Raw genomic sequence first — 23,770 nt, 5'->3', positions numbered from 1 at the left:
ATATTAAATTATATTTATGTAATAAATGTCGTTTTAGGTTGACATTTAGGTTAAAAAATGTGAAATTATATAAGATTTTTTTTAGCGTAGTTAAGTTATGAAAATTATATTATTTATTTTAAAGTTTTCAAAATTAAATTATTTGAAAGTTTTATAAAAAAAAATTAGTTTCACGTTAAAGTTTAAAATATAGAAAACATATTTAATTTGTATAATTGTATTATTTATTTTTAAAATTTGAAAATCAAATTATTTGAAAGTTTTATAAAAACAAATTAGTTTCATGTTAAAGTTTAAAAAATAAAATATATATTTAATTCGTATAAAAATGTCAGTAAGTTGACGGGACAAATTCACCAGATAATTCAATTTGTTATTTTTCTCATTTAATTCATCAACTTGATACTAGATGTAACAAACCATGACAATTTGAAACGTGGTATATCTTATTAGCTGTTTTAAAAGAAAATAATTAACTTTATAAGACTTATTTATAAGTAAAAGACATTAATTCAATGTCAACAATACGTACATCCATCTTATTATCTTAACCTCAATACCTTAAACTAAAAATTGAAGTCTTTTAACTCGATTAGTAATATCTTAAATTAGCATGATCAAGTCACTTACTAAAAGATAAAGGTTTTTAATATGCTGGATCCTCCTGTTATACTTGAGCATAAAAAGTATTAGTTGATCAATTCATTCTTCTATATTAATATTACAATTCAGTCAAGCTCATTATCTGTAATTGAATAAAGAAAAACAAGTAATTATTTTAGAGAAAAAAAAAATAACAATCCATATCTAATAATAAAAATATATTATTTAAATTTCTAATCGTATTTTCGTAAGTATGAATTAAGTTTGCGAGATTTATCATTAGTGAGGTATGAATATTGAACAAAAAAAGAAACCCGATACACTAATACAAAATCATAAGCTCCTCGTTTGTGGATTTTGTTTTTTTATGCCATTCAACCTTTTTATTTTCACTCCATATAAAACTTACAATTATTATTTAACTTTTAACATCAATGACGTTTTATTTTATTTTTTAAAACATAATTCACGATTTTCTAGCTTATATCTGCATGTGAGGATAGAAATTCTATTAACATCTTGAATTTTTTTATAGGGACTAAATATTTATCTTACGTAAGTTTTTTTTTTAAGAAAAATAAGACATTTTAGTAGCAAGAAGAATAAATTAGTTGAGAATTTATCTAAGAATACGCAACTTAAACGTTCGCGAAAAAGGTTTTTTCTTTCTTTCAATATCTAGTTTAAGTGCTGATTTAATAACATTTTGTTATAAGATAACCCTTAAGTTGTTTGAAAAATGTCCAAGAAAATATTGTTCTTGTTGTTAATAATAAGTTTAAACCGTTCAATTTAGACAACTTAATAGACAAGATTTACAGGTTTCATTTTCTTTAATTGGATGGTTATATCCTAAATTATTTTCTATTTAATCCTTTAACAATACCTTCAAAATTAATACAAAATAACAAATATAAAGTGAAAAATAAAAACGAAATTTAAGCCCAAAACAGCAATTATTCAAAAATTAATTGAAATAAAAATAACTAAATTGAAGAAAAAAATATGGAATGAAAATGATTAATTAGTAAAGATTATGTGAAAATCCTGTATTTGGTAATTCACTTAGAAAACTACATTTTAAATCCATATCTTCATCACCTTGAATACAAATATTTTAGGGGACGATCACTATTATAAAATATACTTTTTATAGCGTTTGTTTATACCTCTTCAATTTCATCAGGTGTAGAAAATAATACGGTTGTAAAATGGTAAATAAAAAAAACTTTTTTACATCAATTACTCTAAAAATAGATATAAAAAATAACATAGTGACAATTACGTAATAAATAATAAATAATTCTATACCGGTTACATTCAGAATCATTGTAGAAAATAATTTTTATACCTATTTTACTTAAAACCGGTGTGAAATATTAAACGTTCTACCTACTCCTATTCCTATTCCCATTCCCGCTTCACTCTGTGCGAATCTTCTTTTCTTCTCTTAGTTCTCTACATTTCTTCATCTTTGCTTCACATCTTCTCCTATTTCTCTCTGGCACGCGCGCGATTCTCCTCCACAAGCTCCTTTGCATTGAGGGCAAAGTTCAAAACCGCCAATGCCGCGACTCTTCCCGATCGACTGCTCGTTAAAACTCTCGTGTTCTTGGACCGCGACTCCTCTATAAGGTTAGATCCTCTCTTTTGCTATGTTTGGGCGATTAGGGTTCCGCGCAACACAAGAATGAAATTTAATGTGTGCATATGCTCTGTTTTGTTATATCTAGCAATATACCTACTCCAAAGTACCTTAGTTTATTTGCTTTAGGAGCTGGGAGCATTATCAGTTTATGTATTTTGTTTCCTTATCGTCAATCTTACTTCTGACTAAGATCTGGGCACTGTAGGAAGCTTTCCTTATTTTTTGAACTTGAAGAATATGAAAATATGACCTGCATTTTCACTTCTTAAAGATCTTTTCAGATTGTGTAAAATGGAATTGTATACACAATTTCACTTAAGGGTCAGAAGACAGGATTTTATGCATACCAGCGTGAGAATCGGAAGTTTATATCAACAATTTCAGATGGTCTAAAGGTTCTTGATCTTTGCTGCTATAGTGGTGGTTTTGCTCTAAATGTCGTGGGTGGAGGTGCTTTAAATGTCACAGGTGGTTATATATTTTTAGTTCTCATTTTTTTTCTAACAATTATCACTACTTACAATTGACATTATAATGTTGTTGATACTTTGCTGTTTTACTGTCTCATGATTGAAATTTGGAAATGAAGGATGCATACACCTTACCATCCTTGAGCTAGTGATGTTAAGTATTCCTGACTCGAATCCAAACTTGAAACTAAACTTATAACATTTATTGCTAAATTTTAATAGTTAAACCTATTAATAGTTAATCATTAATCAAGCCAGAGTCTTCCTCTATTGTGGACCATTGATCTGAACGACTTTGAGTCATCCAATTGCCTGCATATCATATGTATATTGGTTGTGACTCATCCTGTTTGTTAGAGAAGAAGATTAAGAATAGGATGAAAACTTAAGAGTAGGAATGACCGACTCTGTATAGTTTGTCTCCATACTAGATATATAGGCCCACCCGAGTGGGTTATAATAACCTAAGAACTATTCTGTATCACTGCTGATAGTTTTTTTATTTTTAATGTTTTAAAGTAGGTGAATTTCTTTTCCCTGGCTTGAAATACTATAAGTCTTCAGAAGTAGATTTGTCATTCATCAGTAACAATTGAGAATTTTCTTTTTATATTATAGTAATCTTTTAAAAAGGTCTTTTTTCAATCTTTTTAAAGAGCTTTTATTTACTTTTCTCTTCCAAATGTGTAACTTTTGCTATTGCTGCTTCATCCTTTATAATTAATGTGATATGTTGGAGCAAGTAAAGATTTGCTCAAGAACAGGACTTATGGTGCCTACTGAAAATGATGCAGAAAAGTTGGAGTCGAAACATAATTCTGTCAAGCAATATCTTGTTAAGTGGAAGGGACTCTCATATTTGCACTGCACATGGTAAATTCAATGATTATTTTGTTATTTCATAACTTTATATTCCTTTCTTTGAATCTTGCAGTCTTGTTCTCTATTATTGTATCAGTGCAATTATTATTTTGAATACATGTTCATTAATTTTTCTTTCAAAATTGCATGTTGATTTTTTATTTGATCTTAATTTATTTACTTTTGCAGCCTTTTTATTTGATCTTAATTTATTTAATCGAAAGGTATAAGCAGCGTTCTCTGCCCATTATTTTCAAGGTTTTACTTTAATCTTATTATAGATGATACTACTTTCAACCTGACGCTTCAAATGTGTAACTTTTGAAACATGTTTCAGTTTTATAAATTTAAGAGTCAAAATTTAAAATAATTTAAATATTTTTTCTTTTTTTTTCATTTTTTAAAATATTTTTTAAGAACAAAACTGTGATTAAAAACATATTTCTATACATACTTCTGTGGAACTAAGCCTTCTACACAACATAATATTATTTGAAATATTTTATATATCATTTGTGCATTATTTTCTAATTGACGTAAAAGTATTCTTCTCCGGTACCAAAAGAAAAAATAGTTTTAATTGTGTACCATAATGACGGTTGGATATCTAATCTTGAATATTTGAATAACATGACAACATTATATTTTAGAACTTTGGTTAGTTTCTGTCAATTGTTGTCGCAAAACCCTTCTCTGAATAGAGGTCTTTTCTTTCCATCTATTTATTGTGTTTCTAACTTTTCTGGCAAAATTAAAAGATGAAAACAAATTTGTCTGATGTATCTGAGCCAGGGGATGTTACTGAAGATTTCCAGTCTGATTTCTCTCCAATGCTTCGTTATGTGATAGTTGTGTAGTGGATTTGATGAAAAGGCAAATGAAGCGTGCTCCACAGTTGCTTTCCAGGCATTGCTTTGTCATTTGGTGGAATGATCTTTGTCCTGTCTACTGCACTGCTGGTATGTCAGGTTAGAAATGCAAGCTACAATCTTTGTCCTGTAGTGGATGTTCTGTAGGAGGTTTAGCTACCATTATACATTGTGATGAATTTCGGGAATTGTTTCCTAGAACCACAAGAGTAAAATGCCTAAGTATAGGTAATATTCATGTTTGCAAATACAATAGCAAGTAATTACTTTCTTGAGTCAATAACATCAATTTTTCAATTTGGTGTTAGAGCCACCTACAGCAAAACAAGATTCAAATGATCAAATCTCAAACAGTTTTTTCAATGAAAGCTCAAATTCTGGTGTCCAAGTGCTGTTGTGTCTTTTTCCTTTGTTTTTTTTTCATTTTCTTTCTCTTTCTTGGGTGATATTTTTGTATGGCAATTATTAGTTAACTTGATGCGTATTCTGATGCATTGATATCTCTTCCAAAGCAAAGCAGCTTAGTTCATAGTGCATGTTTCTGGAAGTAGTATTCTTTTAGAGCCTAATGTGCCTTTGACAAGTGATTTCTATTATATGATACTTAAAACATTGATATGACCTCTGTTACTATTGTATTGTTCTCAAAAGAATGTTATAAAAGATGTTGAAAAGGTCCACAGAGAAAGCTAGTAAGAGAGAAAGCTAGTAAGAGAGAAAGCTAGTAAGAGAGAAAGCTAGTAAACATCAAAGTTAAATTCTTGATTGATTTTGATTCACCTTATGAATGAGTAGGTTTATCAGTGTGTTATTGGGGCTGAAGGGGTTCTTTTTATAGGATTTCACTTGGACTCCCAGTGAAATTCAATCTCAGTGTGGAAGTTAATAAGCTTTGTTATGCCTAGTGTCAAGAGTTTTGTTCTTTGTTATGAAATTATATGACTTTATATTTGCGAGTCATAAGTCAAAGAAAACATTTCATTGGCAAAGAAAATATTTAATGTTTTACTTGACTCAAACTATTCAATGCGTAGATATTTGATGACACATCTCTAATGGAGCAACATGTCATAAACGATGTTCGGAGGCAGTGGGCTGCATTTTTTAACCATTTGTAAATGATTAAATATTTCAATATTACATTTTGAGTTTAGAAACTATTTTATATGTAACGATGTTAAGTAACTATGCTATGTAAATATATATTTAGAAATTTTGTTAGGTAAGTATTATATTTTGATGTGTTAATAGAAATGATATTGATTATTTTGTTTAATATTGATTATTTAGACTCTGTTATGTAATTGAATTTTAGGCACGTCTAGATATGGATAATAGCACAAACAAATCAAACATTTTTAAAAAAAAGTCATTTTTTACACCAGTTAAAACCAAAACAGGTATAAAAAAAAGTCATTATATAAAAAGTCATTTTTTATACCTATTCTATGACTAGCAAGTGTAAAAGTGATATCATTTTATACTTGTTTTCAGAATATTAGGTATAAATAACATACTTTTATACCTAACGTGTAACAGGTGTAAAAAAGTGAAAATATTCTATACCCTTCTTCTATACCAACAAAATAATAGGTATAAAAAGTCTATTTTCACAGGTATAAAACGTGTATTTTATACTAGTGGATATTTTTTATTTTATGAAATGATAATTTTTAGTAGATATATAGAGCCATGCCATATTATTTATTTATAAAATAATTGTTAATTTTAACTTTAAATTTAATTTAACAATCAAGAAAATAACCTAACAAATTAGTTTTGATAAAGTATAGTGACACTGGTGAGATAATATTAATTTATGAAGATGAAGAGAAGTATATAATTGTGAATTAAAATAATTAGAGTTTGATGATGTATTGTATATATGTGTTGGGGACAGATATAGCTAAGTGCGAAGACTTTAAGATAGCCAAAGTTAAGGTGCATGATGTTTTGTGGGGTTAATCACTCACCAAATCCACTTAGCAAAAATGTTTTAATGCTCCATGTTATGTTAGTGGTGTTTTCCACCTTTTTAAAAGAATTTAAACTATTCCTTTTATTTAAAACGTATGAAAGTTTATACGCACTCAACAAAACATAACAAGTATCGAAACATGCATCTTAGTATTTATATACATAATTAATTATAAATATATTATTAGACGGATGAAAAGAAATAAAACAAGTTAATAGTATTTATATACATCTTTGAACACGAAATTCTTTTAAGGGTTTAAAAATAAAAAATTAACACGAACTTTTGAAAATATATATTTAAAATTTGAATGAGGTTTCTTCTTTGATGCTAAGAAACGAGCCCAATATTTAAAGATGATTTACATAAAAGTCAACAAGTTTTCATGATTAGAAAACAATATAATTATACAGTGAATATATATATATATATATATATATATATATATATATATATATATATATATATATTATTTTACTTCTAAAAAATTTTCAAAAATATTGTCACGGTTAAAAGAATTCTGATATGTTAACAATTATTCTTAAAAAATTATTTAACAATAGACAATGTATTTATATTATTGATCTATATATTTGAAATTAACCGATCATAAGTTACCACGTGCTTATAAAAAACAGTTATTAAATTTTCTTTTTCCCTGTTAAAAGTGTCGGGAGGGCCGGCTGATGCATAATTTTTTCTCTTTTTAAAGTTTGCTTGTGATTGCAACACTAATAACGAGACAATAATGATAAACAATTGGGAGTTGCTCCCTCCACCCCCACGCATCTCTTCCTCCACCTCCCCTTTACTTTTTTGCCCCTTCCTCTACCTTTCCTTTACTATTTTGCCCCTCAGTAACATTTTATTTTAAAAATTATTGTTTTTTAATTTTATTCATTTATAACATATTTCAGTGATAACCTACGTAGTTCCTTGTATGAGTAAAATATTTTTCTGTAAAGCTTGGTGATCGTGAAAAGAATTATCAAGCAATCTTCCTCTTGTTCTCGGTACAGTACGTGGTGCAGTGCGTTTATGGTGTAGTGTTCTTATTGTGGTTCCTCTCCAGGTACGTAGTCATAATCCTTCCTATAATCCCAACCCTAAACGTTTCCCATACTTCCAATAATCTTTTTAATATCCAAGCCTGTAATCTTTGCATCAGGAGTAAAATAAAACCGAAACGTAAAAGGGAAACTGTTTCTGGACGGATGACATCCTTCAACGGATGTTGACATCCGTTGAAGGATGTCATCCGTCCAGAAACAGTTTCCTTTTAAGTTTCGTTTTTATTTTATTTGTTTATTTTATTTACAGTAAGTTATATTTAAATTTATAATTTTAAATGTTATATATGGTTAGTTTTTAAACGTAATAATTTTGTTAAAATATGAATTTGTTATAGATGATTTTTGTATCTTTAATTCTTTAATAATTTGATAATTATATAAAAAAATTATTTATTACTCTATTTATATCAAATATATAATTTAATTATATTAATATTTTTATATTTGTTTGATTAATTATTAATTATGTTAATAAGGGTCATTATAATTTTGTAGGTGATTATTATTAAAAATGAATGAATATCTTCATATGGATTCTCAGATTGGTTGTAGTTTGAAATCTGATTTGTCTTCATCAATTAGCAAAGTTGTAGAGAGAGATTTAACAAATAGATTTACAACAAATGAAATATTTCATTCACGGGAGCACTTAATTCAATGGGTAAGAGGGATGGCTTTTGATTTAGGATTTGTTGTGGTAATAGTAAGATCTGACATAGCTACTGGTGTACGGGGAAGAAAAACGTATGTCATACTTGGATGTGAAAGAGGGGGAAAATATAGGAAATACAAAGCTGATGCAGTGGCTAGTGTATACGACACTCGTAAATGTGAATGTCCGTTTAGATTAAAGGGTAAACCATGTTCAGATGGGGCCGGATGGGTGTTGAAGGTGATGTGTGGACATCACAACCATGAGTTGGCTGAAACTTTAGTGGGTCACCCTTATGCTGGCAGGTTAAATACGAGTGAGAAGTCATTACTGGTTGATATGACAAAGAGTAAAGTTACACCTGCAAATATTTTATTAACACTCAAACAAAATAATGATCGAAATGTCACAACGATTAAACAAATCTACAACGCAAGGCATGCGTATAAACGATCATTAAGAGGGTCCAGAACTGAACTACAACAACTTATGATGTTGTTGGATCGGGATAAGTACATTCACTGGAGTAGGTGTGCTGATGATTCAAAGGTTGTTACTGACTTGTTTTGGACACATCCTGATGCGGTGAAATTGTTAAACTCATTTAATGTTGTATTTATGATGGATTCCACATATAAAACAAATAGATATAGACTTCCGTTGCTTGAGATTGTGGGTATGACGTCTACAGGGTTAACCTTCTCAGCAGCATTTGCTTTCTTGTCTACTGAAAGGCAGAGTAATTTCACATGGGCTTTGGAAAAGTTGAAAGGTTTATTTTTAACATCTGAGGGTGGTCCTAAAGTTATTGTGACTGACCGAGACTTGGCTTTGATGAATGCCATATCAAGTGTATTCCCTGAGTCATATCAGATGTTATGTCGGTTCCACATCCTTAAAAATGTTAAAGCTAAATGCAAAATGTTAGTTCATTCTACTGAGGTTTGGGAAGTGTTGATGGATGCATGGGAAAATGTGATGGATTGTGCTGATGAAAGCTTGTTTGCTGAGTATGTGAATGGTTTTGAATACGCAAGCAGATCATGGCCTTTGTTCTTTGAATATGTTAATCAGAATTGGATTATTCCGTACAGCACATACTTTGTAAAGTTCTGGACGAACAAAGTAATGCATTTAGGGAACACAACCACAAATAGGTATTTTGTAATGTTATTTTATTTATTTGTTTTGTAGATAAATATTTATTTGTACTTGTTGAAGTTTTTTTTTTGTTTCAGGGCTGAATCTGCTCATTGGAGCCTGAAGAAAGTTCTGGGCAATAGTATGGGTGATTTGTGTTCTTGTTGGGATAGTATTCATAACGTCATTATCTTACAACACAACAAGATTAAGGCGTCATTTGAAAGTAGTTTGTTGCTCAGGAGTGACTATTTTAAAGGCTACATATATAGAGAACTTATTGGGCGTGTGTCTCGATATGCATTGGATCTCATTGCTAAGGAATTGAAAATAGTGCAGCAGATAGGATTGGACTCCTCAAAGTGTGGATGCGTATTGAGACGTACATTTGGTGTCCCATGTGCATGTGAATTAGCACGATATGATCCTAGGATGATCCCTATAGGTGAATTTCATATCATGTGGCGAAGATTGCATTTCTCAAATGTTGAATTAAATGAAACTAAGCCTCAGTTATCCATTAAAGATGAGTTGAAACAAGTAGAAGAACGATTCAATGAGGTTGACATTGGCGGTAAAGTCACCATCAAGCAAAAGTTACTTGAAATTGTTTGTCCTACATTGACATCAATGGTCCCTCCATTACATAAAGTCAAGACAAAGGGTGCACAAAAAAGTAAAGTTAAACGAAGTGAAAGGTCTACTACGCGGGATCCATCATATTTTGAGTATGTGGACGCCTTTCATTCAACCATAGAATCTTCATCTGTGAGAAGTAAATTACAATCAAAGCCAAAAGCAATGAAGAAAAGGAGAGTTCCAATGATAGACCAGTTTCATTCTACTACTCACCCCTTCATTGTGGACGTTGTTGATGTTGTGGCTGATGGTCACTGTGGGTATAGATGCATTGCTGCGTTGTTGGGACTCGGAGAAGATTCATGGCCCGTTGTGAGGAATGAGTTGTACAAAGAACTGAGTGGATGGCGTGATGAATATGCAAGCCTAGTAGGAGGCTATGATAGACTAGAAGAACTGAGGTCCTCTTTGTTGGTGCAGTCACTGTCTACGGTAAGTGTTTCCCGTTTTATGTAGTTTCTTTATTGCACAAAGGGTTTTTTCTAACAACTTTTATTCATAACAGGCTAACACGAGCAAGTGGATGACATTACCAGACATTGGTTATGCAATTGCTAACCGATATAACGTTATCTTAGTGTGTTTGTCATACTCTCAAAATTATACTATCTTTCCACTACGTTCCACACCACCTTCTGATATCACTCAACATCGCTTAATTTGTATAGGACATGTTCATGGATGTCATTTTGTGCAGGTAAGTGCATTTTGTTATGAATTTATTTTAAAATTACTTATCACTCAATTATATTTTGTTATGAATTTATTTTGTTATTTTAAAATTATATTTTGTTGTTATGAATTTATTTTAAAATTACTTATCACTCAATTATATTTTGTTATGAATTTTGTTATGAATTTATTTTGTTATTTTAAAATTGCCTTCATTAGCAATCTGAAGCAGGTCCACTGACACCTGATGTGCAACAGTACCCTCGGTGACATGACGACACGATATCAAGGACTGTAACATTCTCGCCATTCGCCTAAATCTAGGCTGCCTTATAATTATATCAAACAATTAAATAAACAAGGTGATCAAAATTTAATAATATAAGCAATGAAAAATAATATACCAGGGCGCCAGATGGTGAAGGTGGAGACGATCTACGATGGGGTCGTGCCTCCCGTGGAACATCGGGGCGTTGTCTAGGTGCAAGAGTCGGTCGCGCGTCATCTGCAGTAACAATAATATAAGGATGCGAAACCCTTCTGAACCACTGAATGTACCCATCAACACAGTCAGAAGGGGATGCTGCATGTCTGACATTACTCACAACGTGAGCTCTGAAGTGCAACCACATATGATCAATGGCCACTACATCTGCATCTGGAACCGTAGTCGGTGATCGTGGAATGTCTTGCTGAAACCCAAATTGCCTCAGCACACGCTCAGGCAAATGACGCCAAAGGGTGTCACCAATCCGAATCCATCCATAATACATACAGATGTCGAAGAATGGCCGAATGCCTCGATGCCCCTCATATGGATGCCATACAACTCCACTGTATGTCAGCGCATCCAACTGTGACCGAATCTCTGCGAGAGTGGAACTCTGTCTAGGGCTCTGCCACCTCATGGCACGTGGTGTGGTATCATCGTAAGAAGTCACCAACCGCCTCCTCCCCAAGCCAGGGAAATGTTCGTATATCCAACTCTAAAAAAATAATCATTCAATTAAATTACATCCATGTTCGAACATGGAAATAAATACATGAAATAAATGTCAAAGTTATAATTGTACCTGAAATAGAGTCAAATATCCAGCCATCTGCTTCGTGGACGCGAGACTCGCATCCCCGAGCTGCTCGTACAAATAGGCGAGTGCAGCAACACCCCAGGCATATCTGCCACACGCGTGTACGTCTCTAAATAACAATAAGTAAGACACGCATATAGAACTGGCACTCTTATTTGCAAAAATCGTACATCCTACTAGATGCAACAAATATGCTCTAGCAGCATAGTCCCAATGCTGCGACTCACACCTCTGAACATATATCTCTCTAAGCCAGCTGAGTCTGACTTTCGGACCACGTGCGTCCTCCATCTCAGCACCTGTTGTGCCACCATCAACGCCGAGCAGTTGCACAAGGGCTGTACGAGCCTCCTCAAACTCCAACTCCTCCAAATCACACATTTGTCCCATCACGGACAGGTGAAGTAATGTCGAGACGTCATCAAGAGTAATCGACATCTCCCCTATAGGGAGATGGAAACTACTGGTCTCAAAATGCCACCTCTCTATGAATCCGAGGAGTAACCCCTTATCAACGTAATCATAACAAATCCCTGTAAGAGGCATCAAACTGGAATTCAACACAATGTCTTGAATTCCCTCGTGGCATGGTCCTAACTTATTTACTTTTTTTCCGTGGGAGATCAACTTCAGTGTGTCCCCTCGATCCTACACATCAATATTTAATAAATTTTCTATTAAAAAAATAATAAAATAAATTTTCTATTAAAAAAATAATAAAATAAATTTTATTTTTGCACTCACCCGGCCTTGGGAAATAGCATAAGCTACATGCTGAACATAGTGCGTCAGCAATGAATGATCGTGTGGACCTCCAGGAAATCCAGCGACATCCTCTTGTATGTCATGAACATCTGCATGCTCCTCTCCATGAGTCTCATACGCCTCATATGTTTGTTCCTCAACGGCTCGCTCCTCAGCTATGGGGTCATGCTGGATAGGAGCTGCCCGACTTCTACGAGCAGAAACGGTAGGTCTTCTCCGAGCTTCGCCCTGCGACGAACTCTCTCCTCGAGAACTCTCACCTCGAGAATTAAAAGATGTACCACGTGTTCTTGCCATTTCTAACAATGATTTGTTTATTTAATTTCAAAAATTAAAATAAATTATTGTTTCAAATATCATTAATAAACTATAAAAAATGCAATTCAAAATAAATTAAACTAATAATAATTAATTTATTAACTTACAACAAAAATTAAATAAAAGAAACAATTAGCTAATTAATTAAAATAATATATTTAAATACATTTCCATTTAATTATTATTAAATTAATTATTATTACAAATACAAATTTACTATAAATAAAATAAATACAAATACAAATTTACTAATATTAAATAAATTAAATTGATAATATTTATTTTAAGAAATAAAAATAATTTAAATATATAAAAATTTTCGTATCTAATTCTTAATCAATTTATTTACAAACTACAAATAAAAAAATTTATAAAATACAAATAATAATCTAAGTCAAAAAAAAAATTTAAAAACATTTAACAATAAATATATCAAATATATAAATATATATTTCAGTTATAATAATTTAAAAACAATTAAAAAAGTAAAAAAAATTCAGCAGAGCCGAAACGGATGTGGGATATCCGATTGGCCTTCAACGGATATCCCACATCCGTCGACGGAAGTCGGACATCCGTCGAAGGCAAACGGATGTCCCACATCCGTTTCAGCCTTTCCTGCACAGTAACATCGTCGACAAGCACGGGGTGAAAGACCAACCTGGGACGCAGATCTGCTCGTTTCCTCCGCACACGCTGTTTCCTCCGCACCAGTGTTGCTCCACACCCAACGATCTTCTACAAAAACGATAAACAAAGAATAAATGGAGAAACAAATGGAGAAGTTGGAGACGGAAGTGAGAAGAGCTTACGGAAGTGAGGGAGAGTTACGAAAGTGGGAAGTGAAAAGTGAGAGATGAAAATGAAAGGTTGGTAGGTTTAGGAAAAAGTAAATTTAAATTAATTAAAATATTAAAATAAAAAAAGTAAAAAAATTTAACTTTAGGACATAATTGGAATTATATAAAATTGGGTTAGGACATAGTTGGAATTATATAAAATTGGAGAGGTGGAGGGAGAAGCATGTGGGGGTGGAGGGAGCAACACCCTAAACAATTTTAGAAAACTTACTGTTGAAAATATTTTGCTAACATTTGTTTTAATATTTTTCACTAATATAAAATTTAATTTTAGCCTTTGAATTTGTAAGACAATATAAAAGTAGTATATAAATTTAGAAAAATATTTATTTAGTAAAATATTACCCTAGCCCAAACCTAATACCGTCATTTCATAAAATTGAGTGTTTTGGAGGGAAAATAATGGGAGCGAAAACTCGTTGTTTTTCTTCATTTTTACAGTAAGTTAAATTCCCACACTCTCCAATTTCAAAATTTTCGTCTCATTCTCCTCTTCCATTTCTTCAATGGAATCTTCCACCATGATCAACCTCAATTCCAATCACAAGAGACCCTTCGCGCGCGATTTTTCTTCATCTTCTTCTTTCGACAATAACCCCAAAACTATCTCACTCTTTGTAAGAAACTTCGATGTCGCTCTCCTTTCATCCACCCAAAACTGCGCCGTTTCGCCCTGCGACTTCATGTGCCTCCGCGCGGACCGCCCGTACTCGATCGGGCGCAGTCCCCGCGACTGCAGCTTCGTTTTCCGCGATCGGCGAGTGAGCAAGCGCCACTGCCAACTCCTCTTTGATTATTCCCTCCGCAAACTCTACATCCTCAACGGCGTTCTTTTGACCGACGACTGCACCGCCGCGTGGCGCCTTGTCCACGAATTCAGAATAAGGGCGAGGACGTCGTCTCACGAAAACAACGATTGCTTCGTGCTTCGTAAAGCTTCCAACGGGCTTTTCGTGAACGGCGTTGAGTTGGAGAAGGGAACGGCGGTGGAATTATCGGTTGGAGATAGGGTTTCGCTGGTTTGTGGGAGCCAGAACGGTTCGTGTGGGGTTGGGAACGGAGTTGGGTTTGTTGTTGAGAGAATTGATTTCGATGGGTGTGATAGTGAAATTGATGAGTTGAAAACATTCTCGGAGCACTCGCAGAGTGGGAAGAGGAGTAAGAGGGTTTTTGCACTGAAGGCTAATGTTTCAAGGTATGAGGGAGTTGTTGGGAGAGGAAGGTTTCTTCTCGATAGGTGCAGAGATATATTGCTTAGTAGTGATCCTGTGTTGTGTGTTGTGCGTGATGGATCTGTGTGTGCCCCTTGCAATGCTGAAGTGCAGTCAAGTTTGGGATTATTTGGTAAAAGTAAAAGGATGGATTTGGATGCAAAAGTTGGAGTTGATGTTGCTGATAAGGTTCCTAATACAAAGGTGGTGTTAGATTCCGCAGGGAAGGAGAATCTTGATCATTCTTCTATTGGGGGTGACTGTCTGGGAAAGCTTGGCAGTGGCAACGACAATGTTTATCCCCAGCCTGGCAAGAATTTTTACCTGAACCGCCTTGAATTTATGAACCATGGCTCCTCGGCGTGTCATCGGTCGATATCTCTTCCTGAACTTATTCATCCTTTGGAAAACATTTCGAGGATATTTATAGCAACGTTTACAAGTGACATAAAATGGTGTGATTACCTAAAATTTTTCAATGTACTGTTTTCCTTTCCTATTGCTCCCTTTTCAAACCATTTTTGTCTCTTGCTTGTGTTTCCTCTTGTGGTCTCTTTACTTGTGATTATGTGTTTTCGATTGGCTGGAAATGTATCCTAACTGAAGTGTCTTGTTAGGTTCTTGGCATATTGCAAGATTCCTTTTTACCTTCCAGTTACGATTGCATGCCAGAATACCGAGAGATGTTGGAGTTCAAAACCCGAGGACAGAGTATCTGTGCCTTACCAGGATTATCCTAACCTTGTTGTAGTGTAAGTTTGTCTTTTTGTTTTCTTTGAATTTTTTTTTTCAAGGGTGGGGGAGATATGTGGCTTAAATTACGCCCTTGCGATTCACCACTTTATTTCTCCTTTTTGTGAACGTCTTTCTTGGTGGATATTAGGTATCCCCAATTCCCTGAAACCATAGCATTTGGTAATGACCGCAAGAGACAAGGGATTGCTTGCCATCACCCAAAGTTGATTGTTTTACAAAGAAAAGATAGCATTCGAATTGTTATCACATCTGCTAATTTGGTGGAAAAGCAGGTATTCTAATAACCAAACTTTTAGTTATTGACATTGATACGTGATTTTACCTGATAAATTGAAGAGAAAATATATTTTCCGTGTTCATTTGTTTACATTGTTTATTTGTACATCACATACCTGATAGCTTATTGCCTTCATAAGATGAAATGTTTCTAGCTTAGTAGGAGTATTAAGGTCTTACAGTATCTATATTAACAAACACTAAGAATAAAATATCATAATTTATGTAGTATTTGAATTATTATTACATATTCTAATTTGGTGGAAAACTCAGTAATACTTATATACTCAGTGACTCACTGATCGGAACTAAGCAAAACTAGAATCAGAAACCAATGGAAGGTACACTATACAGTGACACTACAAGTATGCAGTGCTTAACAAAACCCCACAGTCTCCATCTCGCAATTCTTCTCCAAGATAGAAGCCTTCCTAACCTTTTCTCCTCAAAATTCTTTTCTCTCTTTCAAATCCCTCCCTTGCTTCCGATTTCTCTCTCCAATCATGCCAGAATCCCCCTCCAATCGAGAGGAGTGCCAGGAGCATACTCTCTATCACATCTCCTTATCGGTTAAAAATTATTGAAAACTACAAAAATAGGATTGAAATTCAATAAGATGTGAAACTCTAAAAAGTTGTGATTTCTAATGAATTTCATTAAATAAGATTATATCCACAAAAATTGTGATTTGCAATATATTTCAGCCAATAGTAGAGTGTTCCAAATACCATGTCAAAGTGTGGCGTGGACGTTTATCCTCCAACCAAGGTTTCTGCCTTAAGTTTTGTTATTACATCCATCGTGCTTTCCCTTGACCAAATCCTTCCTTGTCCCATTAGTTGTTTTTCCTTCATAGATAAAGGTTCCTGATAACCCTTGTTATCTCAACCTCTTTTGTCTCTCTTCCTCATAGACACTGGCCACCTGTTGTATATTGTCTTTTTTTCATCCAAATTGATTGAAAGTGGGGCATGTAAATCCTTTGTTTAGTATCAGAATAGAATGTTTTATTGGATTTGGTTGTGATATCAAAACTATATTGATGCTCAAAACTAAAAAATTTGTAGAACATATGGGGGGACATATCCAGTCAGATGAGAGGAGTAGGTTTTGGCCATACAACCATATATGGATGGTGAAAATTGTTTAACTAGTATTAGTCTTAACAATCAATTTCAATATTATATGGTTGAAATATACTCCTCTCGCTCACACCTCTCTCCTGATGCCATATTAATTGGAGAGTTTTTTCTCCAGAGGAAAATATATATTAGTTGTTGGATCTTACCATGAATGGTCAAAGATTAAAAGATGAATTATGTGAATCTCTTAAAAAGTCACATAGCTTTTATGAAATTTTTAATTTTAACAATTCATGCATGATTCTACATTCCAACTTATCTATTCGTATTCTCATATAAAAAATATTTTCTCACTAGATACATTCTCTCTCTCTCTCTCTCTTTACATACATACATACATATATGCATGTATGTATATGTATATAGTAAACCAATGACTACATTTCATCTTGTATTTGCTGTCCTTTATATTTCATTATTCATCGACATAGAAATAGTGTTCTTTTTTGGATTATTTTATATACTATAAAAACAGTGCAAAATTTGTTTGGAGCAATAAAGTGAAATAATGAAATAAGCAAAACATAAGAAGGCAGAAAAAACTTTTATTTCCCACCTCAATCAAATAAGTTAATTTACATTATACTTATATACAAACATTGGATGACTCAATTATTCTTGTAAAATGTTTGGATGTAAGACATCAACTACTGCAATTGCCATAGTTTCCCTAGTATAAACTTTGAAGCCTATAATTGCAACATCTGTATCATCATGTAAAATTATGTGTATTAGCATTTTCATAGGTATCTTTACTCATGCTGATTATAGGTTTACAACTATTCCTTGTTTGTATGTCATTATTCACCAACTTGGCAAAACTATTGATTAGTTTTTCAATTTTTCATGGTTGTGTAGTGGAACAGTGTGACTAACACTATATGGTGGCAAGATTTCCCTCATGCTACTTCTGTTGATTTTTCATCGCTTTTCCCAAAAATTGGCAATGCTGAAATCCATCAGTCAAAATGTGATTTTGCTGCTCAGTTGGCTGGGTTTATGTCATCTCTTGTTATTGATGTACCCAGTCAGGCTCACTGGATTACACAACTGACAAAATATGACTTTGGAGGTGCTACAGGACATCTTGTTGCTTCAGTACCTGGAATTCACTTTTATAGAACTTCTGTTTTGTCAGAATCTTTTCAGGCCTCTCCTGTTGCAAGTACTCAAGTATGTCATCAAAGATATTGCTTCTTTCAGCACTGATTGACTGTCCTTGCCACTGCCTCTATATTTATTTTTTGATATAAATTTTTGTTCTTTTAAATTTTAATATTTGCGAACTATATCCACCTCGCTTGGGGTTGTAATATTATACCCTTAAACCCCGACTTTGGTTAAGGTGATGCTAGTAGGATATCTTAGTTTAATATTGAATTCCAGCACTAATATTTGACTGCAATTTATACTCTGAAAGATGCTAATTTCTGTTCATTTTTAATATCTGTTTTGAAGTTTCTTGGTTCAGTTGTGGCATCTGTGGTTGGTTTGAGCCATTTTTTCCGCACTGTAGCGGACTCAAACAGTGCTACACTAAAATCACTGGCTTCATTCCTGGGAAAGTCTTGTAAGAATGCTTATGGGAAGTTGGAGATTGTTTTAAGAAGAAAGCCCATTGCGTCTGTTGATGAAAATGCTGTTATTGTTCTTGTTCCCAATCCTGATCGATCTTTTGAGGGAGGTAAAAGCTACGTCACTTGTGAATTCCTTTTGCATTATATTTACATTCAATTCTCCATTCATCTCATTATTTTCAAATTAATTTTTTATTCTGTTTTTCTTAAATGGGTTTTGAACTTTCGTTATATTGTGATTGTTGTTTTGGACATGCCCGTATAGCGGGTGGATAGGTTTTCTGTTGTTTTGGATAAACATTTTCAGGCTACTCAAAATGGTGATAATATCGATTGTTTTTGTTCCTTTTTTGTAGACTGCGTTCAACTTGGTTTTCTGCCTAGAGATGTTGCAAAATGGGTTTCTCCTCTTTGGGATGCCGGATTCTTCACGTTTTCTGGATATGTTTGTGCAAAAGAGGCACTTGCTGCTGCCATGGGAGAAAACTCTAAGAAAGTTCAATTAATACTAAATGTCTCAGAGGTGTGTTGGATGTGTCTTCGAGAGGATGACTTGTTAGTTGCCTTTATTTATGTTACATGATTTTTGAGGCTTTGTAACTTTGCAGGGGCATCATTTTAAAGATATGTCAAAGATGATGCAATCCGAACATATTGTGTCCTTTTGCTCACTCATTGCTTCGATTGAAAGATGTTATGGCCTTTGGAGACTACAAGAGGTTAGTGGTGCCAGACCAGGAAGATCTTTTGCATTGATTGTGTTAAGATGTTCCACATCCACCATGAAATTGGCCAAAAGGCCTCATAAAAGACTTGTACAATCTCCCCCCTTGAGCTAATTTCTTAATGAAGTTAGGCTTAACTCATTTCTAACATGGTATGGGAGCCTATCTAGTCTCTATGGTAGGCAACATGTAAATTTAACTATTCAGATGTCTAGTTTTGGTTGTTAAGGGTATGTTTTAAGATGTCTCATTGGCAAGGCATATGGCGGAAATATTTCTTGTAAGGTTTGTTATTTCTAATCTCTAATAGATCTGTTGAAATTAAGGTTAAGTTTGATTTCTTTTTCTAGTTTTGCTATCTTGAAGTATGGTTACGAGTTTCTCTTTCTTTGTCACTGAAGCATTCTTGATTTTGCATGTAAATGACAATGTTTATGCTATAAATTATTTTGAAAGATCCAGTTACGAATAATTATTATTACTTTTTCTACCAGGTTCTAAATCGATACAAATGGCCCGAATCATTAAAGTCTGAAATTATTTGCAGTAAGTTTTTTTTTTTTTTAATATTATTGAGTACAATGCCAACCCTACTACATTACAGGTCAGAATCAATAAGATGACCTCGTTATTTTTTCATTCTTCTGGACAATATTGTTTGACACCTTTTCTGTCCATTAGGTGCATCTTCTATTGGTTCATCTGTCAATTCAAAATTTCTTGCTGCTTTCTCGTCTGCTGTTGGGAAAAAATCATTGCAACATTTTGACTCTGAAGAGTCTGATCCCGAAGTAATCCGAAGGCCTTTGCTCTTTCATTAGATTCCCTTGAAAAAACTTACATCTTTTCTAAACGAGGCATGATTTGTTTAAATTGTTTTTTTTTTAATTCAATAGTTTAATGATGCTTTGACAGTGGGGCTGCTGGAGTGCTAGTGAAGAACTGAAGAATCCTTCTGTTAGAATTCTATTCCCCACTATTGAAAGAGTGAAGAATGCTTATAATGGGATTTTGCCTTCAAGATATATACTTTGCTTCACAGAGGTGATATGATTTTCTTTATGCTAGATTCCTTGGGTAACCTTTATTTTCATAGTTGTTTTGTTCCCTTAGTAGTTTGTGATCAATATTTTGTTGAAAGTCATACTTCATTAAAGTCTGAATACAATAATAATGTATTATATTTGTATTTTTAAATAAGAACATGTGAACGGATATTAACTATTGGTTGTTTTGGAAAACTGCCTTAACTGCCATCACTCTTAGCGTGCTGTAGTTGCGGGGTATCTTTGGAGGAGCCTTGATTCTAGCCTTAACGGTGGTGAATTAGTTCTACATTGGTTAGAGAGATGTGAATTAAACAAAACTTAGGCAGTTTTTTCCTTACAAACTGATTTTGAGGCCTGAATGATATATCCAAACTGAAATTCTAAGAAATTGTTTAGGTGTTACCACCAGTACCCTCATTAGAAAAAAGGTTTCCAGATAAATATACTTTTTTGAGGCAATTTCAATTATCAAGGAGACAACGACATATTTGAGTTCTCTCGTTAGATTTTATGTGACAAGATCTCGTGGAGAGACAGGCACGAACTCATTCATACAAAGATTGCATGGGACAATTTGTTGGTCCCTATTTAGGATAAGTTAATCTCGCTTAACATGTGTAAAACACATTTTCAAAGGGTTATTTTAAAGGAATATATTGGGTCAGCGAATGTGCTCCCCTTCCCCTAACCATTTTCAAATGGTTAGTATTGAAACTTTTTCATCACAAATGTGAATACCATTTAGTTCGTGACTGTTTTATGGTATTATCCTTTTTTTAGAAATTCTTTTCAATGTTATCTTCGGAAGGGGTAAAGTTTTGACTTGGTTTGAATATGTAAATTGTAATTATATGTGAACAATGCATAACCGATTCTCTACTTTTGAACAGAAAACTTGGCAAAGGTTGAAGACTTTAGATATACTTCATGATGCTATCCCCCATCCGCATGAACGAATAGGGCATCCAATGCATGTCAAGGTAAATAACTTCATATTGATTTATATTGATGTATCATGTATGTATTCTTGTTATGGAAAATATTCTCAACTTTAGTTGCTGTACTGCATTTATTCTTCTTATGCTGTACGGATGAAGAGTTATGTTGATGAAGGAAAAGTTGAGTTTGAGGGATTCGGGTGCCTCTTCCTCTTTGTGTCCTGTCATTCCCCATCTTTAGTGGCTTGCTTTCGATGCATTTTTACTCTATTTGTGTGAACAAGATTTCCAAGGCCCCTTGTATGAACTGTACTCATTCATATGGTTGTAACCGAGTTCCTACATTAATCCATGTCTCAGATACTAAATACATATAGGATTTGACTTGGGTGATTAGCTTCTCGATTACTAAACCAATCTCTGTTTTTCCTTCCCACGTAACAAATGTATGTTTGAAGTGATTTCATTGGAATTGGTTTGCGCAGGTGGTGCGTAGATGCTTCTGGTCTGGGAGGGGTGCACCTTCCGTTGGTTGGGTATACTGTGGGTCCCATAATTTTAGTGCTGCTGCCTGGGGGCGACAGATTTCAAATCCATTTAGGATAAAAGCTGATGGACCTAAAAAGAAGGACCCTTCTGTGAATTGTGGGCTTCACATTTGCAATTATGAACTTGGGATTATATTTACTTTTCCTCCTACAGAAAATAATGGTCGTCCTAAAGTTAAAAGCACAGAATTAGATGATATAATTCTGCCGTTTGTTGTGCCTGCTCCTAAATATGGATCTAGTGATCGGCCTGCTACAAAGCAGGCTATGAAGGAGGTTATGGTTGAACTTGCTGAGCGAGAGAACGAGAAACGTACAGAAGAAGAAATGATGGAAGAGCTTGATGATGAAGAGGAATTTGTCGAGCTTCCAGAAGAACTGGAAGCAACCAATTATGTTGAACAGGAAAAGGAAGAGGAGAAGGAATATGCTGATATACTCTGGAGTCAGGTCGATTCACATAGTAGTTGAACTTCTGCAAGGAGCTACATCAGGAGCAAGAAGCAGTGATTATGGAACTGTCAATAAGAGCATTTTATACAAGATCTTTTAAGGTAAAAAATTGATTATAAAAAAACATGTGGACTATTTTTGACTTGTAGTTCTGACTTTGGGTCGTAAAATGCAGGCGAACTTGGATATTAATGGTAGCAGATATTCAACTTGCAAAGAGCGAAGCCGTTGAACTTTCTTGAGAAAGTGATTAGGAAAACTCATCCTAGGTTGATTAAGTTTGGAGTAGAAAGTGGTATTTAGGATCCCTTACACCACTTTATAGCCTCAGGTCCCTTTCTTAGGTGGTGGATCCAACTTAATGCGGGTTTCTTAATTAAAGATGGAAGATAGATTGATGGAGCAACTATATCATTTCTTATAGTTCCAAGGATTCAAGTAAAGGATTTGAAAGTGGTGGCCAATCTTCACGCAATAACTTCACCAATGAAATAATCCCAAGAAAATTGAAGACATGGCCCCCAGTCATAATTAGATAAAAATTGAAGGCATGGCAGCAGAGAAATTCAGCTGCAGAGCATCCAAATTCACTGTAACCATTCTTTTCCCCGTTTGATACTCTATGTAACCATTCTTTGGCAGTATTTATTCCCTATTTTTTATTTGTTAACTAGATAGGAATATATGCTCCAATCACGAGGGAATAAACATGTATATGATTACTACTGTTATTTGGTAGGTGTAAGCGTAATTAATTTCTCATTCTTTTGACAATTTTCCAATTATATTGAAGACACTGATATTTACAATTCAGTTTTGCTGCCCATGTAAAAAACACTTTTACATTAATTTATTTCATATTAAATTAAATTATAGTAAAAGTCTCTATATATAGATGTATGATGCGATGATTAGATGTGTCATATGGTCAAAACTTGTATTTGGTTGTCAGATTTGAGATTATGTATGGGACATGTTTCGTGACAAAAAAAATGGTCACAACTTCTCTTTTCATTAATTACACTTTATATTTTTTATTTTCACCTTAAGTTCATGGTTTTGACGCATACATTGGAAAATCAATTAATAGTTTGAATTTTATAAGATTATTATGTAACTTTCTAATATATATATATATATATATATGTTATTCATTTATTTCCAAAATTATATAGAGTATTAACTAAAGGTAGTTCTGAAAAAAAAGTTAATATAACATTAGATTTTTGTAAAATGATAGCTAATTAAAAATATTATTACGATATTATATAATTGATATTTGAAATGTATTATACTTAGTCCATAAATAAATAGTTGGATGGTTAGGTATAACATTAGTTTAATATAATTAGAGAATTTTTATATATAATTATATGAAAATAGGAAAATGGCTAACTATATTTTAAGGCATTGATAGTTAAAAGCAATTTTTTAGGATTCAAAAAATAGTTCAAACTCT

At 33.4% G+C, this 23,770-nt stretch overlaps 2 protein-coding genes across 3 annotated transcripts; one reads left to right on the top strand and one right to left on the bottom strand.

Annotated features, from left to right (window-relative positions):
• Positions 1-4,371: 4,371 nt before the first annotated feature.
• Positions 4,372-12,755, bottom strand: LOC108325398 (protein MAINTENANCE OF MERISTEMS-like). The gene is made up of 4 exons (XM_052872925.1): positions 12,438-12,755; positions 11,679-12,341; positions 11,010-11,591; positions 4,372-4,646 (listed from the first exon to the last, which is right to left on the bottom strand). The coding sequence occupies exons 1-4, from the start codon at positions 12,753-12,755 to the stop codon at positions 4,614-4,616; spliced, it is 1,596 nt and encodes a 531-aa protein (XP_052728885.1). The 3' UTR covers positions 4,372-4,613.
• A 1,266-nt stretch (positions 12,756-14,021) lies between these two features.
• LOC108333747 (uncharacterized) lies at positions 14,022-23,124 on the top strand. 2 transcript variants are annotated; one of them, XM_052871499.1, is made up of 13 exons: positions 14,022-15,218; positions 15,465-15,599; positions 15,731-15,875; positions 17,880-18,194; positions 18,480-18,705; positions 18,955-19,121; positions 19,207-19,317; positions 19,818-19,869; positions 20,005-20,114; positions 20,239-20,367; positions 21,263-21,352; positions 21,796-22,412; positions 22,487-23,124. In XM_052871499.1, the coding sequence occupies exons 1-12, from the start codon at positions 14,143-14,145 to the stop codon at positions 22,327-22,329; spliced, it is 3,090 nt and encodes a 1,029-aa protein (XP_052727459.1). In that variant the 5' UTR covers positions 14,022-14,142; the 3' UTR covers positions 22,330-22,412; positions 22,487-23,124. The 2 variants fall into 2 exon arrangements, with proteins under 2 accessions (XP_052727459.1, XP_017424744.2); XM_017569255.2 differs by having other exon boundaries at positions 14,023-15,302.
• Positions 23,125-23,770: the final 646 nt, after the last annotated feature.

This window comes from Vigna angularis, chromosome 1 (genome assembly GCF_016808095.1).
Source record: "Vigna angularis cultivar LongXiaoDou No.4 chromosome 1, ASM1680809v1, whole genome shotgun sequence".
NCBI classification, from domain to species: Eukaryota; Viridiplantae; Streptophyta; class Magnoliopsida; order Fabales; family Fabaceae; genus Vigna; species Vigna angularis.
This window is presented reverse-complemented; position numbering and strand designations above follow the sequence as displayed.

What these genes read in the sequence shown, in the direction of transcription:
- LOC108325398 (XM_052872925.1), bottom strand. Translation starts at nt 12,755, where the DNA reads ATGGCAAGAACACGTGGTACATCTTTTAATTCTCGAGGTGAGAGTTCT. An exon ending in ATGCTATTTCCCAAGGCCGG is followed by an intron (nt 12,342 to 12,437) that starts GTGAGTGCAAAA and finishes ATTGATGTGTAG; the next exon opens with GATCGAGGGGACACACTGAA. An exon ending in GATATTTGACTCTATTTCAG is followed by an intron (nt 11,592 to 11,678) that starts GTACAATTATAA and finishes TTATTTTTTTAG; the next exon opens with AGTTGGATATACGAACATTT.
- LOC108333747 (XM_017569255.2), top strand. Translation starts at nt 14,143, where the DNA reads ATGGAATCTTCCACCATGATCAACCTCAATTCCAATCACAAGAGACCC. An exon ending in TGATCGATCTTTTGAGGGAG is followed by an intron (nt 18,706 to 18,954) that starts GTAAAAGCTACG and finishes CCTTTTTTGTAG; the next exon opens with ACTGCGTTCAACTTGGTTTT. An exon ending in ATATACTTTGCTTCACAGAG is followed by an intron (nt 20,368 to 21,262) that starts GTGATATGATTT and finishes ACTTTTGAACAG; the next exon opens with AAAACTTGGCAAAGGTTGAA.